Raw genomic sequence first — 24,559 nt, 5'->3', positions numbered from 1 at the left:
ATGTGTAATTAGAACAAGTCGTACAAAAATTAATTCAATGACAAAACAATGAATCAAAAATGCTTTACAGAACTACAATAAGCAACCGTGTTCACCAAGGAAAAAATCTTATCCGACAATATGTCAAAATATCTGGCCTATGGAATGCTTCAAGAGTCAGGCCAAGCGTATAAACGATATATACATAAAGTAATGTCAGCATTAACTATTGATCTAGTAACTCGTTCATTCTTTCAGGTTCGATGTTGGCTCCTGTCGCTAGGTTTTACATTCGGTTATGGTGGAATGTTTTCAAAAATATGGACAGTTCATAGGTTGACAACTGCAAGAAAAAAAGAGAAAAAGGTCAAATTGAAAGATGATTCGTTTTGATTGCTAAAATTAAAGTTCCAGTTTAACAGCATTTTCCGTACAATTTCTTTGTCACTGAAAATATTGCAAAGACCGCAACAATTACTACAGTTTGTTTCATAAATGTGTGGAGAAGAAGAAAATCAACAGTTATATACTTATAAGCATTGGAATTAAAAGCATCATAAATCAACTTGTTCATGTTTCTGACACTTTTTCCCCATTTTTGTTTATTTTTGTTTGTATTATTTAACTCTTTTTTTCTGAATTGTAAAAAAGGGATATGGTGAAACGCAACAAATGCACCGGCGTACAACTTAAATCCAAAACACCTTCAGATATCACCATAAGGTCTTCAACCAGTATAAACATAAATGTAAGCAAACTCTAAGGTTTTTTTAATTAATGTAAGTTTTGTGTTTGTTTGTTTGTTTGCATTTACTCTTTATAAATACTATACTTGTTATTTGTAGAGAGTAAACAGTTGTGAGCTGTATACAGTATTAATAGTGATTTTAGTATTAGATTTGTCATGCTTGATAACTTGGCAGTTAAAAGACCCACTATTTCGAGATGTAGAGACATTTGACATGGAATCGAGTACAAACACAGATGAGGACATAATGTACCAGCCTCAGATAGAACATTGCACTTCAAAAAACATGTCCGTGTGGTTAGGTAAGTTTAACAGTTGTGCCATTTGCATGCTACCGTCTAGTTTCATATGCACGTTTGGTTCGGTTTGTTATTCTGTGCGAGTAGTGTATTACATCGCTTTTCAAAATGCGTCTAGCTAAGCACGTTGAAATTTCACGTGGTGTATTTTTGTACTTTTCATGAAATAATATGTATGCTCTTCCGTCTCAAGGACGGTTTTTCAAAGTAAACCGATAACCATTACTCTGATAGAATAGAATTGTTCAGCTAATTTGACTTCTAAGTTTTCCATGTTGATTATAAATTGAATTATACGGGGAAAATTTTGTGCTGCTGTTTAGTGTCTATAGAAACGTTTTTGCAAACATTTTGGTGTATCATATTATATTGCACAACTCTAAGAATGGCATTTTTTCATCATTTATCTGTGAGGAAAATGTTAATAATTAATATATAGCATATAATCGATCAGATAACTATCCTTCTGAAATAGACCTGATAAAACAAAATACAAAATTATACTCATTTTTTTCACATTTTAGGTGTCATATTTGGTTACAAGGGAATCCTCTTACTCTTCGGAATTTTTCTTGCGTATGAAACAAGAAGTGTCAAACTTAAGCAAGTAAACGATTCAAGATTTGTCGGAATGAGTATATATAATGTCGTGGTAAGTGTATCTAGAAGTTGTCTACTAATTTTAAAAAGAAATGATTCATGGGGGTACTATGTTGTACCCATTTAAACATCTTTATATTTTATTGTTTTATTCAGAACGTGAACGAGGTATACAATACGAGTATAAATGTGAGTATAAGTGTGAAAAAGTACAATGCTATACCTGTCATGATTTTTTTTGTATCTTAATATGACGCAAAATGATATATATGACGTCATATTAACTGTTTACACAAGGGTTAAATATTAACGATTCAATTATGCAGTAAAATCCAGGGCGAATCCAGTTGATGGCATAACGGGGGTACGCCCCCCCCCCCCCACCCACCTTTTTCAAAGAAAAACAAATTATCGTAATCTGCTAATATTATATTGAATATGTCAATTTATCATATTCATTCATTAAACATGTCATAATCTGGTTTCCTTTTATACTGATTCTCGTAATAACGCCCCCCCCCCCTTCATAAAACCCTTGACCCTGTAGTCTATGAATTTGTGTCCATTTTATTTAAATTATTTAGAATAAGTCTACTTGCAAGTCGACTTCACGTATAATAATTTTAGCGTGATCAAGCCGTTTTTCAAGCTGGTAGTCAAGCCCATGGTCAAGCAATTAAAAGTCTTTTACCTTAAAAGAACAATAGAATATGCAATAAAATGGAAGAAAGACAAAACTAATATCGAAAAAAAACATCAAAGATTTTTTCATGATCTTTAATAATGATAACTACTATTTGAAGATCGTTCTCGCTGCATTTATTTTCATTCGGAATATTAGTCTGATAAAATACTAACTGAAAATGCGTTTTTTTCGGACAAATAGGTGTGAAAATGATTTGAGTATGGTAGTCCATTAGCCAAATTAACCAAAAAATTAAAAATAAAACAATTGTAAAATATATTTTTAGTTTAATTGTCTGGTGTGATGCACCTAGTCTAACCTCTAAACGTCAGATTTCCCTGATATCAGAATGATGAGGCTTCTAGTACCGCACAGAAATCGAATCTAGACTTTCATAATTATGTAATCCGTGAAAGATTTTTTGAAAAGCAGCTTATTTATATGGTATAAGGAAACAGTTCACTGGCATTCTTATGTAATCGACAGCAATAGGAGATACCACTACCAGAAGTAATGCAACGTGTCACTTAAATCATTTTCAGGAAATTAACCTCATTTAAGCGGATGTATCATCAATTTCCTGCACTTTTGGTTCTGAAATGAAGTAATTATGCAATAGATTAAAAGTAAGGTTTCATCTAAATCTGAAATTAAACAGATGACGTAATAGCGACCATATCTTCCACGACATTGTGTTTTAGCAAAGCCAGCAGAAATGTAAAAAATGTGCAAAATTCAAAATTAGCGTACATTGCTTACTTATGCTGAATGTGTTAATACAGTAAATGGCAACGGCCTATTTTGACTATGATATTTTTTCAACAGGTGCTTTGCGTAATTACTGCTCCCATCACACTACTGATTAACAACCAACAAGATGCCAGCTTTGCCTTTGTGTCATTAGCTATTCTTCTATGCAGCCTTTTGTCCATGGGCTTGATTTTTGTGCCAAAAGTAAGTCGATCTGTATATCATAATTGAACTTCTCCATACTGCTGTGTGTTGTACATAGACATTTAAGTATGAATATAAATCGGTCATATTTTTAACACAAAAGCAAGTATTTCGTTTTTTTACATATGCATTTTTGGTTAAGAAAAATATGTCTTATTTTCGTCAGCGAAAATTTTCGCAATATTATAATTGCTTCTTCAAAATTAATAATTTGTATCCCAAGTGTCATGAGTTAATGTTTACGTACCTGGCGGAAGATAACAATAAGGACACTAAGATGAGTCTCAGAGCAAATCAAATGACGTCTTGTTCAGATGTCGTCGAAATTTAAACGGAGTCCACGCATGCGCGGTATTATACAGGTAGGGTCATAGTTATTAGGGTGTTTTAATCTACCTGTATAATAAGCGAGTCAAAGACGAATAAATCCTCATTGTAATATTCCATCAGGTAAGTAAAAATTAAAGAAATAAAATTTAGAAAGTATTAAATACAAAACTTAATTTTGCAAAATGGATTATTGATTCTGTCCAAAATGCCGACGCCAATCACAATCAGGTGTACCGGTATTTTGAAAGCGTTCTTTTGAAAAATATTTTTGAAACTCACATCGTAAAATAAAAAAGAGCATCTCTCTTAAGACTTTCAATCAATAAGATAAAAACAAATTTAGGATCGCTTTAGGATTTCTAGATTAACATATTGATCACAAGCTTCACAATAGTACCTTAATTTTGATTATGACGATCGTAGCTTTTTACTTTTCGATCCACACTTCTAAATTAAATATCTCTCTAGATGATAGAAGTTAACAAGCGACCTAAGAAGTACAACTCTGAGGTACAGACAATACCAGAGTCTGTGGCAAGTCGGGAAGAGGAAGAAAGACACCAAAAGTTACTGAAAGAAAATGAAGAATTTAAAAAACAAATCACAGAGGTACGCATGCTTGGTACTTACTTGTTTGAGATCGAGTACAGAAAAATTGCGACTAGAATAATAGTTTAATAATTCTTATAATTAAACAATACATGGATATCATAGACAATAACCAAAACAACACGTTATAAAGAACGATCTTTCAAATATCAATTGATCACAACAATTATCATTCTATGCTATGTCAAAAACAGCACATAACTAAAGAATATGTGCTCATAGGTAAATCAAATATATTCTTATAAGAAATTTGAACCGATGGAAAATGCTGCAAGAATTAATAAACAGCTAACATCGTAAAGTACAATAAATTTTGTGTGTATTAACAATTTTTGTAATATTCAATATTACATTCAATATTCATGACATTTTTACAGTTAGAAGACCAAATAAAAGATTTGAATGGTCAACTAGAAAAACGTTCCCAGCAAAGATTAACCATCAGTGTTGAAACAAAAGACAGTCCAGTCATTGCCAGCCAATCAAATGTCATCGATCGAGATATCAGCCCAATGCATCTAGGTCATAAAGACATGTATAAGATAACAATAGATCCGTGTAGTGATTCTGGTTTTGTAAGAAGTTCTAGATTTTCAGTTTCCGATCAAGATTTAGAATTTTTGTGATTTTTTTTTTTTTTTTTCATTTTAATTATTTTGCTTTTTGTTAATCGTTGATCATTTTATTCATACTACATACAAGGTTGTGATGCTGTAACTCGCCTTTACAGTAAAATATTTTACAGTAGAACAGATATTATTAATTTATACCTTTAAAAAGTACTGGAATGGTTAAAAAGGCAAAACTGAAAAGATATTTCACGACTGACACATAATTAAGAATAATCAAAGGAACAAAGATTTGAGCAGAAATCAAAAGAATTTATACGAAGGATAAAGACACGTCGATAAAGACTGGACTGGGGAGACAAACACGCACAACAAAGAATATGAAATAGCATAGATAACACGTACAAAGTAAATGCGCATTCTGGTCTCTACTAAAACTGGGAGCATGGACAAGATGCACCAGTAGAGTAAGCATGTTCTGCATATATAGAAACAGTCACCGTGTTGCTGATAAATGCCACGTAGGGCATAGACGAAAGAGAAAAGGAACAGTATGACACGGTGAACAAATCGGTGCTCATGTTGCAGGTGGATACAAGAGTATGTGATGACGACCATAAAACATCTAAATGAAGGATTGCACTAAACCAGTTTTCCTTTTCGCAGTTACAATTCATTTCGGTAAACAAGAAAATAAGACATCTGACTGGAATTTAAAACTGTAAATGTCATGATATTATCTATGCTAGTATTACAAAACCGGTAAATGTAGTTCCTGAAATTGGATTTTTTTATAGAATTTTCCCTTTTTGTTGAATAAAATCAAAGTCAACTACATCGCAGACATCCCTTTATACAAATAAATAAATGTCATACTCAACTTATGTATGTGCTATGTCATACATTCATTTGGATAATGATTCAGTTTGTTCTCGGGGGATCAACTGACAACTATAGGTTACAACAATGTTATCGGCAGAACTAAGGCAGTGATATATCTGATGCCAACATTCTTCTTTTTTCAATCTCGTAACATTATTTTTCATATTCATATCATTCACATATTCACATCGGGACATATCAGAGAATAATCTGCTGTATTCTGATAATGACAAATTACTTCCTAATAATCAAGGTCGCAATACAGTGACACGAAGATCTATAGAGAATACATTGGATGTGTGTTTAATTATATGTTAACGTTAGCCTCTAACACTTTTCTTCACTATTGAAATATGTGGATTACAGAACGGTACCATGATTGGTTAAAAAGCGTGAAGCATGTTTAACATACATTTCTACCAGGAAAACTCTTTTGTTCTACCCCAACTCTACCTCGCGAAAGTATAGTGAGCATTCTCATCAACTTACCAAGTAAGGGTCTTTACAAGCAAAAATATATGTAGGTATAGTACGAGTCCTATGAAGAACAAACTTTGTTTAGTTATGTTTATTCTTTTAACAACTATGTCACAGGGTGAAAATTTGAACATGTACATCGTTTTAATTGATTTATTGCATTTAAGATGGAGAGATGTAACGAAAAAAAAGCGCTGACACACTACGCCTATGGACTTAGTACTAGTCTTACCTATGAGTTTTGTGCGAAGGCATAAAAACCGTTACTATCCGTTGAATGGGTCCGACATAAAGTAGTGTCATCGATAATATTTAAAAAGAATGTCCAAGGTCACGAAACGCTCTTTCATACCAGTATAATGACCTTGTATTCAAAAATACTTGATTTGCTTCAAAACATCTGCTCTTTCTCATTACGTTTTAAAATCTAGAAATTTTGCTGAAATCGAATGCTCAAAGCTGAAAATTCGATTAAAAAATAACTTGGTAACTTATCTTAAGGCATCAGAATCTGTTTTACTTGAAGTCTTCATTTATCACGTACAATGATAAATTTAATGGCGACATAAGTTTCTGAAATTGTTTTTAGATTGCGATAGCATTACTGGAATTGTCTTAATTTTTAGAAAAAAAGAAACCTGTGTTGGAATTTCTAAACAGCAAACCGTGAAAGGATACTGGTAACTGGTATTACAAAATATTTTGTTAGATGACTGGGTTTTTTTACAATACGGAAACCTATTAAGATAGATCAGACCTAATACTTTTAGTGAATAAATTTTCCTAGTTTTTCTCAAAGATGAAATTGAATGGACATACTTAAGAATTTTAATGTAAAAATCATAGGTCACAGAACTTGATTTTGAGATAATTGAGCCTTATCAGTGCCAATGTTTTTCTATATTTATCTGCGTAACAGATTCCTGAATCAGGGATATGAGGAAATGCACCTCAAAAGGTCTTTTACCAAATTCTTTTTAAATATCAGTCCTTGGTTAAAAAATACTTAGTTTCTTCTAAAACAATGAGTAATGATTGTTTTGTAAATTGTTCTTTGCGCTGATGTGACCGCCGATGGTAAATTCACGTTGTAATGGAAGAGGTGGGTTTAGCACTGTAAGACCTAGATTCTGAGCATTGTCGGGATTGGCCGCGAATGTATCAATTGTCATCTCCCCTTTGAAAGATTTCTCCCGCCAATTATCTCCCCTTGAAACAATTACATGCATTTATTATAGAGATACAATACAGCCGTGATTTACCGAGTGTTCCCAGTGTAAAAATTTTCAATAATTCACACTGTGAAATAAATTCTATAATTTCACTCTTGCACTTTCTCCCGCCAAAACGTCACAACACAAATATCAATCCGCCGTTCACAAAATTTTAAATTTATGTTGAAAACAGCAAAAAATAATGGATAAAATCTATATAACAAATAGGATAATCAATTTGATATCGTGAATAACCCAAATATGATCACTCGTGCCAAGAACGCATTAAGATTTAACTCGTGCGCGGAACAAGTTCCGCACACTCGTTAAATCTATGCGTTCATCGGCACTCGACACCTTTTGGTTATTCACTCTAACTTTCAAATTAGTTATCCTATTATTCTTTTGCGAATAGGCGCAATGATTTGCATACCAGCGCTTATTTACACGTTATTTTGTATAGTTCGCATAGTTTTTCGTTTATATAACCGCAAATTATTGCGTTTATTCGCAAAGGAGATTGCATTTATTCGCAGATTGCTAAAATTATTGCGTTAAATCGTAATAAATTTTTTTTTCTCTTTTGGTGCTCTGAATATGGTTCCGTAGTTCAATAATCTTGGTTGAAAATATTTTATAGGGTTTAATTAAAGGGGAAAATTTCGTACGTAAAATACAGAATAGAAATGAACTTTGTAGATTACAGGTTTCGAGACGATCTCATCTTCTGCTTCATTAATTAAACTTGAATAAAATGTTTTTTGAAAACCTTATCACACCAATCCTACCTGTCCAATACGCCAAATAAGAAAGCTTTCACAGCGATCTTCCTTACCGTCAAAATGGAAAGAAATCCGCTGTCTAGACTTTGCTAAGTACGCAAATATGACATTAAATGACATATAGAGATGAAGCATTAAGCTGGTACAGGGCTTTAAGGTCATTTAGCATGAGAGAGAAAATCAAAAACCCCAGGCACTAATTTAACAATTTCATTTCATCGTCTTCCTGAAATGGATTGAACATTGAATTTATCATCTAAGATTTGATATCCAATTTCTTATGTTAATCGCAAGTCCCAGGCTTTAAAAGAAGCAACTTTCCGCTAAAAGTTACTACCTATTGAAATATGTCATTCCGTTAAATGTACAGCATTCCATTTTAATTGTAAAATCAAAAGTCCTTGATCCAAGTATGGTGTTTTACAGTACGGAGAACACAACACGAAAGATGTATTTTCCAAAAAAATAATTTTTTGAGAACAGTATTTCGGTGATGATAAAATAAGCAAGCAAAACAAAAAAAAATAACAATAATCCATAGTAACGCTGTATGAAACAGCTATGGAACAACAGAAAAAAATAAAATTACCTACCACATAAAAAATATGGTTCCAAATGCAAATTCTTCAACTAAGTTTACTTTGAGTTGAGACAGGCAATTTATGAAATGTCATGAAGTGCATGGGCGCTTATTGGTCAAAACGAAAAAAAAATGATTTAGTAATCAGTATTTGTTATAAAACACATATAAGAGACAAATATCGGGGGTCAAGAGCAAAAAAGTACAGACTCAGTAGACAAAAAACACAGGGAATGAGCAACAGTGGTCAAAACATAGCCACACGCTGTGAGGTATAAGGTTGGCATCCATTGTCTAAACAAACAATTTTATAGACAGATACTTAGATACGCATATTATACTCCATGATATATGCAAGGAAAAGGATAGCACTAATATCATTTCCTCAAATGGTACGTATAGGTGAAATATTAATTCATAAGGAGACGTATATAGTAAGAAATTTTTGCGGATTTTATACCATCAATTTACTGATACGGAATATGACGTTTGGGTGTGTTTGATAGAGTGCTCACTTTCTACAGCCTTGTCGATTTACACGACAAAATGGAATTTATTCAAACTGTCACAGAATCTTTATTACATATCATCACTGTAAACTTTCTACATCTACATCTATACTGTTGATCTACAGTGATAAATTCTATAACGCAGATACTGCATAACGTACAGATATTTACAATTGCAAGTAAAAATCGGTTAAAAGAGTGAAAACAGATGTTTCTCTGTTTACAACTGCAGTCTCAGAATGGTCTCCTTGAAGCTTTCTGGCGAGTTGGCCTAATAAGTTTCTAGAGTAAGCCTGTTCCAATCAGTAATGGTGCGCGGTAGAAAGTTACACTTGTATGCGTCTGTGGAAGTACTGATTTGGGAAAATTTTTCAGAATGGTATTGTCTTGTAGATATGGACGGCAGGATAGAATATTAATGGCTGTTTTGTTATCAGTAATGGTGCGCGGTAGAAAGTTACACTTGTATGCGTCTTTGGAAGTACTGATTTGGGAAATTTTTTTCAGAATGGTATTGTCTTGTAGATATGAACGGTAGGATAGAATATTAATGGCTGTGTGGCTTTGTAGAAGAGCGTAAGTCTACTAGTTTAATGTCTTGATTGTAGAGAATTTAAGGCAAGTCTAGGTTGATAAAGATGTTAGTGGCTGTCCCTGGTTCTCGACTGTCTGTTGATGTTACAAATCTAGCAGCTTTTCTCTAAACCATTTCAATATTGTGTTTATGCGTTGTTTTCTGTATGGGTCCCACACTGCTGAAGAGTATTCTATGCGTCTGCGTACAAGTATCAGGTATGCCTTTTCCTTAATGTCCTGGGAGGCATTTGTCGGTGTTTCTTCTTATGCCGAATCCAAGGTTCTTGTATGCCTTTGACACTACCTTGTTGATATGAGGCTCCCAACTTAGGTCCTCTGATAGTTCTACTCACAGGTATGGGTACAGATATACTGTTGTTAGTGTGTGACCCACCATTTCATATTTTTTATAATTGATGTTTTCTTTCTTGTGACTCGCAGTATGTAGCATTTTGCTGGATGGAATGTCATTTGCCAAGTGTCTGCCCACTTGTTCAGTATTCTTAGGTCTTCTTGTAGCTGTTTTTTGTCTTCGGTAATTGTAATGGATCGTTAGTAGTAGGGAGTCGTCTGTAATCAGCCTTGGTGTTGTGTTTTTGGATATTGAATTTCTCATGTCGTTGATGTAGGTTAGGAAACATAGAGGTCCCAGCATTGTTCCTTGTGGAACTCCTGATCTTATTGAATTATTCCTGCTATTTTCACTATCCACTCAGACCCATTGTCATCTTTTAGTGAACCATGCTAATACCCACTGAAGTATGTTTCCTAAGATGCCGTCGTCTAACATTTTGTAAAATAGGCGTTGGTGTGGCACTTGTATCAAATGCTTTTGAGAAGTCTAGGATAAGCATTCCAATTGACCTCGGATGTCTAACTCTGGCTACTGCTTCAATAGTCTTTACTAATTGTGTTTTGCATGATCTGTTCTGAATCCATGTTGGTTTTCGGTTAGAATTTGATACATCTCTATATGATCTATGTAATGAACACTTCATGTTTCATTATCTTACGGCAGATCGATGGATGTTAGCGAAACTGGTCTATAGTTGACGGCTTGGCTTCTGTCCCCTTTCTTGTAAATGGCTGAGATGTTTTCTCCTTCTATGTTTTAATCAAAAACAATTTGAAGGTCAGAAGGGGCATGTTTTCAAATGGGATAATGGAGGCTTTTGTGCTAACTGTGGGAAAGTCAATGAGCTGCGTAGAGCATGTGCAATATACACCCAAGCCCTACATCGCGGAAGGGTCCATTAGTAAGCAATACACACACGATGCATGAGGCTATGGTCTTTGCTGATATTTTTTTTTATTTTAAAAATTTTAAATAATTCTAGATGACTCATTTAATCAGGATTTAGCCAATTCATTTCAGAAAAGCTGAATTATCAGGCGAGAAGAAAAATCTGGAAATTTATTTTAACATCTATATTCCTGTATACAGTCCAATTTTCGAATACTCATCCGAAGATGAGGATTGTTGTGGATTACTGGGAAACATGGAAAACTGCCAAAAAATACAATAGCCAATTAACTGCATATCTGTACCCAAATATAATTTATCTTTGAAGAGAAAGTCGTAAGTTCCAATTTTTATAATGTTAAAAAAATGTCTAATTCCGAAATTGCGCTTCGCCTAAAAATACAGCCTATGATATCCAATCCATTGTCTAGATGGCGACAATCTTCGGCTGGCTAAGACTGACTTCTTTAAATTCAGCTGCAATCGAAATCAATATTTTTATTTGAAAGTGGGGGGAAATATGGAATCATTGTATATTTCATTGGATGAGCAAAATTGTTTCCCCTAAATTTGAAACAATTATTTTTTGTTAACTGTCCAAGGTAGCTCGCTGTGGAAAGGGTCGGTGCCTTACGGTTTCGACTTCGCTAGGGGAACCCTTTTTCGCCACCTTTTTCATTTTAATCAAAATGCTCTGTGTGGCAGTAAATGCGTGAAAAATACTTGTTAAATGAATCTTACAAAAGCCATTCCTTCACACAGATACAAAAATTGATGAAAATAGAATGATTAATGGGATAAACTGATCCTACCAAAGAAAAGCTCATTATTTATTCATATATCGAACTACGTAATCAATAATGAAAACTAACATCTGATTCTATCATTTAATCGGGTGATATTGTATAGTTTAGCCACAGTATTAAAGTTCGGCGCTTATTTTGGAAGAAAAAAATAGTATTATAAGCCAAAAAAAGAGTGACAAAAATGAGAACCCAGCAGATATATGTATGGTCCTCCGACTATACAGTATACGTAGTAAAACGAAGCTATGGTGAATCGTTATATATAGTTTTTTTCAAAAGACAATCGAAAACAAAAATCAGAAATCACCACTTTACAATACGGAAACTGGTTGTCGGTCTAAACCAATATCCAGGTACCAGTTACACGAAGATCAACAAAATGTCTGACATAGAAAGGTGGATTGAAATAGCCAAAGATTGCAAATATTTGCCCGAAAATGACTTGAAGGTATTATTCCGTTGCAATGATTTTAAACTTTGTACCTTAATAATTCAAGTATTCAGTTCCATGAGTCAGATCCTTCGGTATAATTTATTTTAGAACACATTTTGGAACTGGCCCAATTTTCGAATTGCCTTCCTATATGATGATAATTGCACGCTGAAGACAATTTTTATTCAGTTTATTAGCATTTTGTTTATAATTGGAAGAAAGTTGTTCGAACAATGTTTTTTTTTTTTTTTTTTTTTTTTAATTTTCAATGTTTCATTTCTTTTCAACATGTCATAGTTTTCCTTTCCTCTTTCATCTACCCCGGACTTGACTCTTCATGAGTAATTCGGTGGGTGTTTCTAAAAAAGCAGAAGATGCTTACCCTACAGGTGCACCTGGTCCATTCTCCCAGTTTTTAGTGGAGTCCGAGTTGCTCACTTCATTTTGTTATTTTGTATGTATAATTTTATTTACTTTATGTTCTTTGTTGTGTATATCTGTTTTCCATGTCTGGTCTTTGTCCCTGGATTACATTCTTTTGATTACCGCTATAACCTTGGTTTCCGTGATTACTCTTTTTGCCAGTTTTGGGTGATTTTTTAGCTAGTTACTATTCCTTTTCCATGAGTGCTTGGCCAATTAATACATGTAGTCCTCCAATTTATATTTTATTGGCCTTAAACCAAGGATTTTTATAATAGACAGGATTGACATAGTCTGTAATTTCACACAGGTCGTATGTAAATACAATGTATATGTACAGTATATGTTGCATGTTGAGAACAATCGAGATTACCCATTATGCAATTAATAGTTAATGCATGTGGGGTGATTGATAGGAGGAATTTTCATTGCTTCAGCTTTTGAAACAAGTATTAGTATGTATATAAAGTCATAGATATGGGTGTATTGTTAAAAGATTTTTCTTATATACCCTTTCTCAGTGTAATACCAACTAATCCTTACTTCATCAATATTTACCATTAACTGAATCACCCTTTTGACCTTTTTAGGTCCACTTATTAAAATTAAATGGGAGGCTGAAAAACTTACTTAAAATTCAAACTACTTCCTCGTGGTCCCAGATATTGACTTGAACCTGATTTGTTCAGACAGTATGGCATTTATCATTGTACATTTATATAAGGAATTTCATTGAAAATCATGCAGTTAATCTGCATTTATTCAGGTTTTTAGCAGTAAGTATTAATATGAGGTATGACTAGCCTAAGGAATGTGTGGTCTATTTAGAAATCATTAAACATCAATATTTACCTCACAAGGTCTATTTTGATGTTTACCATTCCATTTGATTGGTATATTTTGTGTGTGGAAAAATAATGAATAGTTTGTCAAAAGGGTGACATCCTGTAAGCAAAGGCTATGATGCTTATTTGAATTTCAAAATCTTTCCTCATGGTTCAGAAGTCTACATTTTTCTGATAGTAAGGTTCTATTATATAGGTACATGTAGGTTACTGCTGATAACTTTATGATAATTTGTAGAAATAAAGCTTTGTTGAGACACTTATGTAAGCAAATTCAACAATTTTTTTCCTGCAATAAGTATATATTTTTTAAAACATTATGGAGATCCATGAAAAAAAGATATATATTTTTTTTTGTAATTTTGTCATAAAAATCTATAGCCATGGTAACATAATAAAGAAAAATATCAGTTTTCATAACAAACTTTGGGTGCCTTCCCAAAATTAAATGTAAAAAAAAACAGCTTTTCTAAAATATCAGGCACATTTAAATTGTCGGAAAAAGTAAGTTGGCATGGTGTTACTGTAAAAAAAAAAACAAATAAAAAGTGTACCTTTTTCTGATCATTTGTTCATGATTTTAATTCTTTAAGTTCGTGCGAAATTTAGCTTTTTTGAAAAACAGCCAGTTGATGCAGGGAAGAGAACCCATCCAGCAAGGACTTGAATCTTTCCGGATAGCTTAAAGCATGCATTTTTTACCTCTTTACCTTCACAAGTATTGCATCTATTAATGTACGAATGTTTTACTACCCACAACCAAGTTTCACCTATTATTTTTAACTTTTACAAAATTAGACCATGTCAGTTATGTGTGCGAAACAGTGCACCTCAATTCCATCTGTACAGTGCAACCTAAGGTAATTGTACATGTAGATGTATACAAAGTTCAAGTAATTTTAACAAAAATCATTTGTGCTTTATCCACATTTGCTAACCAACAATTACAAGACACTCGAAAAAAATAAGTGACAGGTACAATTAAATCCTGGCTATGTGAGTGTGAGATTCCAATCCAGTTTACTATAAAAATCCTTGCTTAAACTTATAAAGGATTTTATTTTGAACATTTGTTTTGTCCAGTAATGTGGAAACAAACTGTTTTTAATGCTGTACTCAATGTGTGTACCATACTAGGCATTGAAATTATTATGATTAGACAGATAAATTGTTACAGAAATTCCTTATGATAAATGAATTCACACTTTTCAGTCTGCAGCTCCAAATGACCCTTTGAGATCCTTTAATCTTTCAGTTAGAGGAAAGTATAGTATAAAAACCAATGGGAAAATATAATATTTCCTCAGTAGAGTCTACATACATGTACATGTATTCAGTTTTGTACAAAATTAAAGAAGTAAATTATATCAGAAATGACTTGTTGATGAAATTTCTTTATACAGTACAGTGTACTTTTCTATTCCAAATTTCAGCGGCTTTGTGATATGGTATGTGAACTATTACTTGAAGAATCTAATGTTCAACCAGTATCAACACCTGTTACAGTTTGTGGTGATATCCATGGTCAGGTAATCTATTGTTTAAGAGTCATTTTACTCAAATTTTAGGAAGTAGCAATATGCCATTTCATCGACTTATAAAATTTAAGTCTCTATTTTATGGTGACGAACACATTCACTTTCTAAATGTGTACACAATATTTACTCATGCATTTTTCCCAGAATGTTGGAGTCAGCCTATCAGACTTCAACTTTCATAACTGTGAAAGCAGTTTTTACAGGAAAATCACAGAGAATTCTGAAAAGTCATTTGAACAAAAAGTAGAATAATATGTAAGGTCCAACATGTAGTTACAGAATGAATCAATTAATACATCTCATTGTAATTAGATTGTGTCATATTTGTTTAAATTGTTTTTTATGGGACCTTTTTGTGACTCTTGTCAGGGCTACATTAATGTTGCTAGAGTAGACTATTATCAAATTATACTCACTCACAATATGCAGGTGCAGCTGGCAGAGCTTTTACTTTAAGACCATGTTTTTTTTTTTTATTTTGTCTTTGTTTCCTGTGTTTACATTAAGACCGATTTTTTTTATTTTATCTTTGTTTCCTGTGTTTATGTTAAGACCATGTTTTGGGGAGATTTGGATATATTTTAATTATTCCACTGCGGACGCTGCGGAATTTTTTTGCCAATATTTTGTCATAAACCTTCAGACTACAATTTTGCATTAAATTTGACAACTGCATCCCTTCCAAATCTGACAACATTCATAATCATGGTGTCTGTAAAGGAAATTCAAATGCTGTATTTGTACTTGAGAAAATTTTATATTTTGTTTTCTTCATTTCAGTTTTATGACCTGATGGAATTATTCAGAACTGGTGGACAGGCACCAGACACTAACTATATATTTATGGTACTTATTTGATTAATTAAGTAGCAGTCTTTGTAAGAATCATGCAAAATCTGAAAAATGTGATACACTCCAAAAAAGGCTACATATTTTTATTTTTGTAATTTAGTTGTTTTATGGGTCTATATTATGAAATGTGTAATTATTCATTCAAATCTGCCTGCTCTTAGGCGATAATCAACATTGAAAGTCCAATAGATTCTGTTGTATTTGAGTGTCATTTACAGAATTATCTCCCTTACTTTTGAATTCTACAGTGCCTTCTATACAATTTTTATCTCCTTTGAGCACCGGTTATATGAAAAATCAAATGTTAATTTCTGTTTACTAAAGCATTTTAAACAAGATATCAAAAATAAAAAATATGTAGGCTTTCTAACCATGTATCACATTTTGCATGATTCCTAGCTGGAGTGCTACATGTACTTAAATTCAAACTTTTTTTATCAACTGGAACCACTTGTAAAAGATGCTACAATAATGGACATGTTATAATTGTGTTCTTTAAAATTGTAAAGATATGCTTAAAAATTTTAATATTTTATTATACACACCATATGATTTTAAAATACCATTGAAGTTTTCATTGAAAGGTAAGTTTTTTTCTATAAGAAAAAGATGATGATATTACCAAATTCTAAAAAAAAAACTTAGTACATGTATTTGCTTGTTAAAGAAATCATATATTTTTTTCTACATGTAACTCCAGGCCATGTTTGGGGATTCTCTAACATATTTCTGCAAATGTTGCTACCCTTCAATGTGCTAAACACCCTGTGCTTAGCCTTGTAGTTTATGTCAGTGGTTAAGTTTAATTCTGTAACATTTCTGAATGTGCCATAAGTAAAGATGCATCATATTATTACATGATTATTATATACATAATGTAGAGAGAATTATTATATACATTATGTACAGAGATCAGCATACAAAATGTACATTTGAGAATTGGCTATGCGCTTAGAGAGTCTAATACACATTCTTCTTACTAGTACTGAAACCAAGTTATGCATGTAGCACAGATCTGTCACAGTTATTATTTTATCATGACAAGTACAGGTAAATGAATTACTGTACAAAATGAAAATGTACACATATATGGTTCTATATTTATTTCAGGGAGATTTTGTCGATAGAGGATATTACAGTTTAGAGACTTTTACATTACTGTTAACACTGAAAGCAAGGTAGGTCTTGCTGATACTCTGAAGGGTACCAATTGTCAGTGAGTTTTGTTGTTGTTTTTTGGTGGGTTTTTTTTTCGGTTTTTAAAGTTTGTTAGTTCTTTGGTTTTTCATTTGTAGCTTCTATAAGATTATTTCTGTTTTGAAATGTATTAATTTTCATTTTTATTTATAATTTGTAACTTAATAGTTACACTTTTTTTTCAGTATATACTTGTATATCTCACTCTGACATCTGTTTTGTCATATGATTTGAATGAATGAACTTCACAACAAGATAATTAAGTCCAATGTGTAGATATGTAAGACAAGATAAGAGTTTAGTTTTTGCCCCCGAAAAAAGGGAAGAGATCTTTTGTGCTGTGATGTTTGGAAACAATATAGTTATAATTTCATAATATTATTTCCTTCTGTAATTTTTTATTTCAGATGGCCAGACAAGATTACTTTATTAAGAGGAAATCATGAAAGTCGTCAAATCACACAGATCTATGGATTTTATGGTAAATCAAATGATTGATGTCCTCAATATGTGATATACAATACCATCAGTATTTCAATGATGCTCTGGTGTCTACAAATCTCTAAACTTAAAACATTTTTTTTAAATTATCTTCTTTACTGCTGAAGGAAGTAATTTCAAATTTCATATTTTTAATTTATCCTGCTGAACTCATTCCTCTTTCCCTGCAGGCATTCTTTTCAAAAAGTAAATTGATGGATGTTTTCTATAGTGTGTTTGTTTAAACACCATGAAAACAAGTTTGAATTACCTCTGACCCTGCAACTCTCATTTGGATTAACTGGACATACAGATTGAAATAGAAACAGAGGGTTGTAGTGTCTAAGGAAATTCTGACTACCTGAATACTTGTCAAATATATGCTGTTATTTTTAGATGAATGTCAGACAAAGTATGGGAATTCTAATGCCTGGAGGTACTGCTGTAAAGTATTTGATTTATTAACCGTTGCTGCTGTAAGTTATTCTATTTAAGGATTGTAAATAATTTCTGAATATATTATCTTGTACACAGTTAATTCTGCGTAAATCGAGCCAAAGTTCTTTATACAAGATAATATATTCAGTATTTTGGCAAAATAACGATGATAAGTTCATATTAATTTATTCCAATACAAAATTACTGTTTTTTTCTCTCTGTTTCTTCCTTATTATCTCCCCTTTATTCTTATTTGGATGATTGTAAATTTATCTCCATTATCTATTTGATACAAAAATCATTCCATCAAAATTAAAATATACTGAATCAAAATTGAAAGATTTTATGAAGCAGTTATTGTGTTAATGTGCAAGTGTGTTTCTAAAATATAAACCATTCATTTAAAACTGAATATGTGTCATTTGTAATTTTCTCATTTATTGTTTATTGGTACTTCTTTAAGTAGATTCCATTAATCTGCATGGATATATAGGAACTGTCCTCTGTGAGGATTTATGTGTAGTTGGAGGGTAGGGTGATAGGAAAGAAATAAATCTAGTGTGTATAGGTTCATACTGAAGTTTTCTTAATTCTTGTAGGTAGGGAAGGTACATAGATATATGAAATAAATATTGATACTTCATTTAGGGGTTTGTTGTTTTCTTTTTTGATTAGAATGTATTTGTTACATATATTCTTAGCAGCTTTTTTCATTATATTATTCGTCAGAATACAAGAATAAAATCAAATATTTACAATTGTATGATGTTTGTATGTTTAAAGTTTTTTAACCAATTTCCATTAATATTAATTACTTATGAATGTTCTGTATTCAATAATACAACATAAGTATTGAACAATTGTCATATTTGCCAAAGGCTGTGATTAGTTTTTTTTTTCTCCTCACATTTTTGTGGCTTTCTTCTTATTTATTTCCCCCTTCTTCTTGTACTTTATATCAAATATTGATTATTGTTAATATATTCCCATTCTCTGCTTTAGGCAAAAATCTAAACAAATTTAAAATTTGTAAAATTGTAACTTACAAGATTTTATGAAACATGTATTATGTTGTTTTTGCAAGAAATTTGTTATAAAGAAACTATTCTGATCCCTAATCAGATGTATTTTTTAATTTTTCCTTCTTAAAGGTTAATATAGTTTACTCAAACAAAAGTATCAATAAAAACTTTCTAGGGGCTGTCCTCAATGAGGATCTGTTATTGCATTTATCAAATATAAGTTTTTATTAGTTTAGCTGAATATCAGAGTTATCATATCTTTATGTAATTTTTTTCTAAAAAATAGCAGATACCTCAAATAGTCGAAGGTTTTTCTGACAAATTCTACTAAGGCCAAAATATTAATATACCTAGTTCCTGCTATTATCATGAAAAAAAATAGGGTAGGTAAGTAGGGAAATTTTTTTATTTTTGAAAAAAAAATCTACAATGGAGAAACAATCTAGACTTTACAGTGCAGGAGCCAAAATGATCATAAAATGATCAGGGGAGGCATAAAAAATTCTAGTAGGCAAGGTATCTAATTATACAGAATTTTTTTTTTTTTTTTTGCCGAAGTCCAGTGTTGCATTAGATATCTGAATGTATAGTTATTCTTCTCCCTGGATCTTCATGATTTCTTCAGCTCCAAAAGAGAGGGGGTATTCTTTTTTACCTTTGTCCATGTGTTCATTAATAACAGTTGTTTTCGTCTGCAACTACTCATCGCAGCAGCTTGAAATTTTAATATTTCTTCCTGTAGGTGTGCCACATGGTGGGATCCATTTTTAAAAAATTCAACAACTTCCTGTTTACCAAGTACTTAGTTTATTTTTCTTTATATGGTGATTTATATGGGGGTATCACTAGTGATCCATTACTTAGAGATTTCATGTTTGTTTTTACAGATAATAGATGAATCTATATTGTGTGTTCATGGTGGGCTTTCTCCAGATATCAAAACAATAGACCAGATACGCACCATAGAGAGAAACCAAGAGATTCCACATAAAGGAGCTTTCTGTGATATCTTTTATTGCACATAGAGTGACTTAAAAGTTTTAGTTTAATGATTTTGACTATTATGGAAAAAGTGCAGATTTTATATGCTGTATTTTATAGTATGCATAGCCATAAGTGGTTCAAGGAAGTGGGGCAAATACTTGAAAATTCTTTGTCATCCATTTATCCATTTACCAGTCCACATGTCATACACTCACCAAAAAATGCTGAGAGTATAATAATCTATATGCATATAAACTATGACCTTCAAATCACTGACTCTTTAACTTGCAAACTTATGCAGTATAACAAATACTACTCATGACAATATTCTCCAGTCTTAATGCAATAACCTCATTTTATTGTTTAACTCCACAAAAAGGCAAATATAGCTTCTTATTCAGAATGTCACTGAAAACAAAAATAGCATTTTAACCAAAGTTTTTTGATATTTGCTAACTATATAAAAAAAATCCTGTCTATACCAAACCCCTTCTGGACTGTAGAGTTTGTTCAGTTTAGACAGGTGTTTGGTTTATCCAGGTTCAAAATGCATTTAAATTGATATGAATGGACATAAAAAAAATGTTTGATGAAGACAGGTTTTGGGTTATTGAGGGTTTGACTGAGGCAGGTTTTACTGTATAATTGATTGCTTTCCTTAACTCATCATACATTTGGTTTGGTCTGATCCAGAAGATGTGGACACATGGTCTGTTAGTCCCAGAGGTGCAGGTTGGTTGTTTGGAGCAAAGGTCACAAATGAGGTATGTTTGTAGTAGGAAAAGAATCGCAATTTCAAGATATATAGTAGGAAAGAGTCTGTTATTTCTGAGATAATAAGAAATTTATCTTTTTTTTACATGAGTTTTGTTGGATTAATGTTAAGAACTGTGGGAATCTTTTGGCATTGGTGGAGGTGAAGTACTATAACTTTAAATCGAAAATTGTTAAAAGTAAATTACAAGTGCTTATTCATTGATGTTTCCTTGCTGGAGAATAATGTGATAAGAGGGTATTTATTTTGTGCTTTTTATACAACTGCAAATAATTTGTGGACTTATAAGTTTGTCACTAGCAACTGTGTCGTCATCCCGTCTGTGAGAATTCTGTTCTAAAATGGTATCTTTAATATGAGTGTATGGATCTTAAAGAAATTATACCACAAACTGCCATATCACAACAGGAAGGATGGTATTAATTTAAAAGATGTCACTACCTACTAGGAATAAAGTGCCAAAAAGGGGTCACTTTAAATGTGGTCAAATTCTTATCCTGTGTCAAATAATTAATATCAAAATTTAGCCTAGTATCAAGCTTGAATGGTGTGTTCATACTTGCCCTAATTGTTCAGAGTTTGACCTCTGGGGTCATATCCAGCTGTACACAGCAAGATTTTTTATGTAGTTCTATAAACCTTTAACGATAGAAAAATAGAAAATAGAAAAAAAGGCCCATGTCATACAAAGTATTATTGCTATCACATTAAGTTGGTTGCATTATTTTGTCTTTAGTATTCAGATTTTGACACAAAAGATAAAGCAGTCAGAAAAGACAAGTTATTTTTCTGTTATCTCAGTCATTTTTATTTAATTTCAGTTCGTCCATATCAATGGTTTGAAGTTAATTTGTAGAGCTCATCAATTGGTCCATGAAGGTAAGTATCACCTTTTTTCTTTTACTTTAAACAGAGAATTATATATTATTCTTTTAAATTCACAAAGAGAAGTTATGACTCCCTGCCATGACCTATCAATTTGCCCCTTCTTTGTGCTTAGACTGCAACAATAAATTTGGTGTAGAATGTACTAAAAGCAGCAAAATAATCTAAGAAATACATGTCACCTGAACATGACTCATTTTCTAATACTCCAAGCAATGTATTCTCAACACCTATACTTCATCTTACTATACTGCTGTTCTTATAAAAGGGTGGTGTTGAAAGGTGATAAAAAAATTGTTTTATCTTAATTAAAAAAGGAATGGATTTATGTTAAATGATTACTGAAAGAGGTAGTATATAGTGATCGTGGTGTCTGCCAATTCATTTGTCCGTTAACTTCTTTTAGTTAGTTTTCTCTGTAACTAATGTCACAGTCACTCAATAATTTTGCACAGGATTTATATAGGTATGCCCTATGGTGATATTCTATTTTACACTCAAGTGACATTAACTTCCCATTTTAGGACTTTTTTTTTATTTTGACCATAAAACATTTTCATAAGTTTTTTTTCCTGCAGCTACTCATCACAGTCACTCCTTTGGCAAATGCTTTATATAGGTATGGCATATACTGGGATATAAGACATCAACTTTCTGCATGAGGACTTCATTTATATTTTGACTATATATATGTATTTAATGGGGTAGGGAGCTTTGGATATCCTTTATAGAGCTTTGTGCAAAGTGTCATACATGTATTTTTAAGTTATTTCAAAAGTGGTAAATGATTTTCTTAGGAGTATAATTTAAATACATGTATGTCCTTATTACCTTTTTGCAATTATAATCTTCCAATCATTGAAAACAAATCTGCCAGGTTAAATTTCTAAAACTTTCTTTTTTAATTTTCAGGGTATAAATATATGTTTGATGAAAAGCTGGTTACAGTTTGGTCAGCACCTAACTACTGTTATAGGTGTGGTAATATTGCTGCAGTATTATCATTCACTGATGCTGACAACAGAGAATCTAAGCTATTTAGGGCTGTGCCTGATTCCGAGAGAGTAATACCATCAAAGTCTACTACACCTTACTTTTTATGATGGGCCAGTGATAAAGTGACATGTTATTTTGGAAGAGAAATTATTTATAAATTGCAAACTATGTTTTACAATGTGCCTGTGTTGGAGACAAATGACTGTCAAAAGATATTAAAAATTAATAGAATACAGCAAAGTCATTCATAAATGTTGATAATAATGTTACAGCACTCAATGTGATTATGTTCAGGGGATAGGGATGGTCTTCTGTTGATTAATTGACAATCACCTGATGAACTTCTTTAGGTTGTTAATTGGACAATAGAGAGGATTTAAAGGGTTAAGGGAGATTTAAATTTTCTATCACATTCTATGTTAATCTTTCTTTGACAGAAAATTCTAATCTCTAAATCAATTGTACAGTAAACTACTCAGGTACATCAAGGGAAGACGAACTGTATCAGCTGATTAAAATATAGATCTGCAGTTCAGCGCTTTTAATATTTTCATGCTTGAAAATGTGGACACAATGAAAATTGAATGCAACACAGATTTAATTTTAAGTTATAACTCTTTGTATTTAGAGTTTTGTAGACATTTAAACATTTGTGAAAATCTGTTGTCTTGTAACTTAGATGTCATATGAACCAATAACAACTCATGATATACAAGTAATTGGTATTTTTTGTTATTTTTCAATGTCATGTTATCAACTACTTGTCTGTCTAATGGATAAGAAGATAGGGGAACAAATAGATTGCAGGTCTTTTCATGAACTTGCATTGCTTGAATGTACTGTAAACTTTGAAGTTTTCATGTCACTTTTATTTTTTTTTATAAGACCTGAGACAAAAATAAAATTGAAGGTAATATATCTTTTTCATAAAAATTTCATAAAATTTGACCACGAAAAAAGTAGAATAGAAAAACCACTTAAAAAACGTTGTGTGAAAATGTTCCTTGTTTACATTACATACAATGAAAGTGTTGAGGAGTAAGTAATATCTAGATAGTAATCTAGGTTAAGATATTAGTTGAATTTTCTTATTATGCATTTTTAAGACTAGTTGAATTAAAATGCTGTAAAAATGTGCTGTTATCATCATATATTTTGTCTCTCACTTAAATATGTACATTAATGTTTATTTTATTGTAAATATTAAAAAGTTTTTTACCAGCTGTGTACTTATATTTGTTGTCGATAATGCATGTATAATACAGTGCTTGGCCAGTTCAGGATATCATATTCTTACTGATTATGCTCATCTAGAATGGATTTGTTAACATCATGTAGAAATTTCTTTTATTCTCTTACTAGTTTATGTACTATGCATTAAATAGCCATGATAACAGCAAGTGTGGCATCTTTTTACTGTGTGAACCAGGCTTACTAACCTTGAACTTTGATCTTCTATGACCTTGAAAATCAATGGGATAATAGATAATGATACAGACTAAGTGTGTGGCCTATTTGATCAAACTCCACTAAAATATGTTGCATCAAATGTTGACAAGGGTGTGAGAGAAGGCCCTACTGTCATATTACTAACTTTGATAAAATATAACTCAATTTTAGCAACAGTTCGTTACTCTGTTTTTAAGGCATTTTGAAGAAAGGGAGTTAAATTGAGAAAGCTTCTGATTTAACTTGAAGTTATTACAAGAAAATGTGTTTATACTGATGCTTTATATTCTTTTGCAGTATCACATTTACAGATAAATGTGGTTAGAACTATAAAATGTCAAATAGTTATGATCATTTGGAACAAAACTCAATAATAATGACGTGACAAAGAAAAAAATCA

General features: G+C 32.0%; 2 protein-coding genes across 2 annotated transcripts in view; both read left to right on the top strand.

The window, feature by feature from the left end:
• Positions 1–5,366, top strand: part of LOC148611618 (gamma-aminobutyric acid type B receptor subunit 1-like) — a 73,786-nt gene extending 68,420 nt beyond the window's left edge. Inside the window, exons 13-18 of the mRNA XM_088592345.1 lie at positions 238–345; positions 825–1,029; positions 1,551–1,678; positions 3,137–3,265; positions 4,064–4,204; positions 4,582–5,366. Of these exons, the coding sequence (XP_088448471.1) occupies positions 238–345; positions 825–1,029; positions 1,551–1,678; positions 3,137–3,265; positions 4,064–4,204; positions 4,582–4,830 (960 nt within the window). The 3' untranslated portion in view covers positions 4,831–5,366. The remainder of the gene's footprint in view (positions 1–237; positions 346–824; positions 1,030–1,550; positions 1,679–3,136; positions 3,266–4,063; positions 4,205–4,581) is intronic.
• A 6,623-nt stretch (positions 5,367–11,989) lies between these two features.
• Positions 11,990–23,931, top strand: LOC148611617 (serine/threonine-protein phosphatase 6 catalytic subunit). The gene is made up of 10 exons (XM_088592343.1): positions 11,990–12,290; positions 14,977–15,072; positions 15,862–15,927; positions 17,044–17,111; positions 17,538–17,611; positions 18,007–18,086; positions 19,958–20,074; positions 20,726–20,818; positions 21,651–21,708; positions 22,627–23,931. Exons 1-10 carry the CDS (start codon positions 12,024–12,026, stop codon positions 22,815–22,817), a joined length of 1,110 nt encoding a protein of 369 aa, XP_088448469.1. The 5' UTR covers positions 11,990–12,023; the 3' UTR covers positions 22,818–23,931.
• The last annotated feature ends 628 nt before the right edge of the window (positions 23,932–24,559 follow it).

The sequence above is a fragment of the Perna viridis genome, chromosome 7 (assembly GCF_037379345.1).
Source record: "Perna viridis isolate PV_CMFRI_1.1 ecotype Kerala chromosome 7, ASM3737934v1, whole genome shotgun sequence".
Taxonomy (NCBI): Eukaryota; Metazoa; Mollusca; class Bivalvia; order Mytilida; family Mytilidae; genus Perna; species Perna viridis.
The sequence above is the reverse complement of the archived record's forward strand: the minus strand, read 5'-3'. Positions and strand labels throughout refer to the sequence as shown.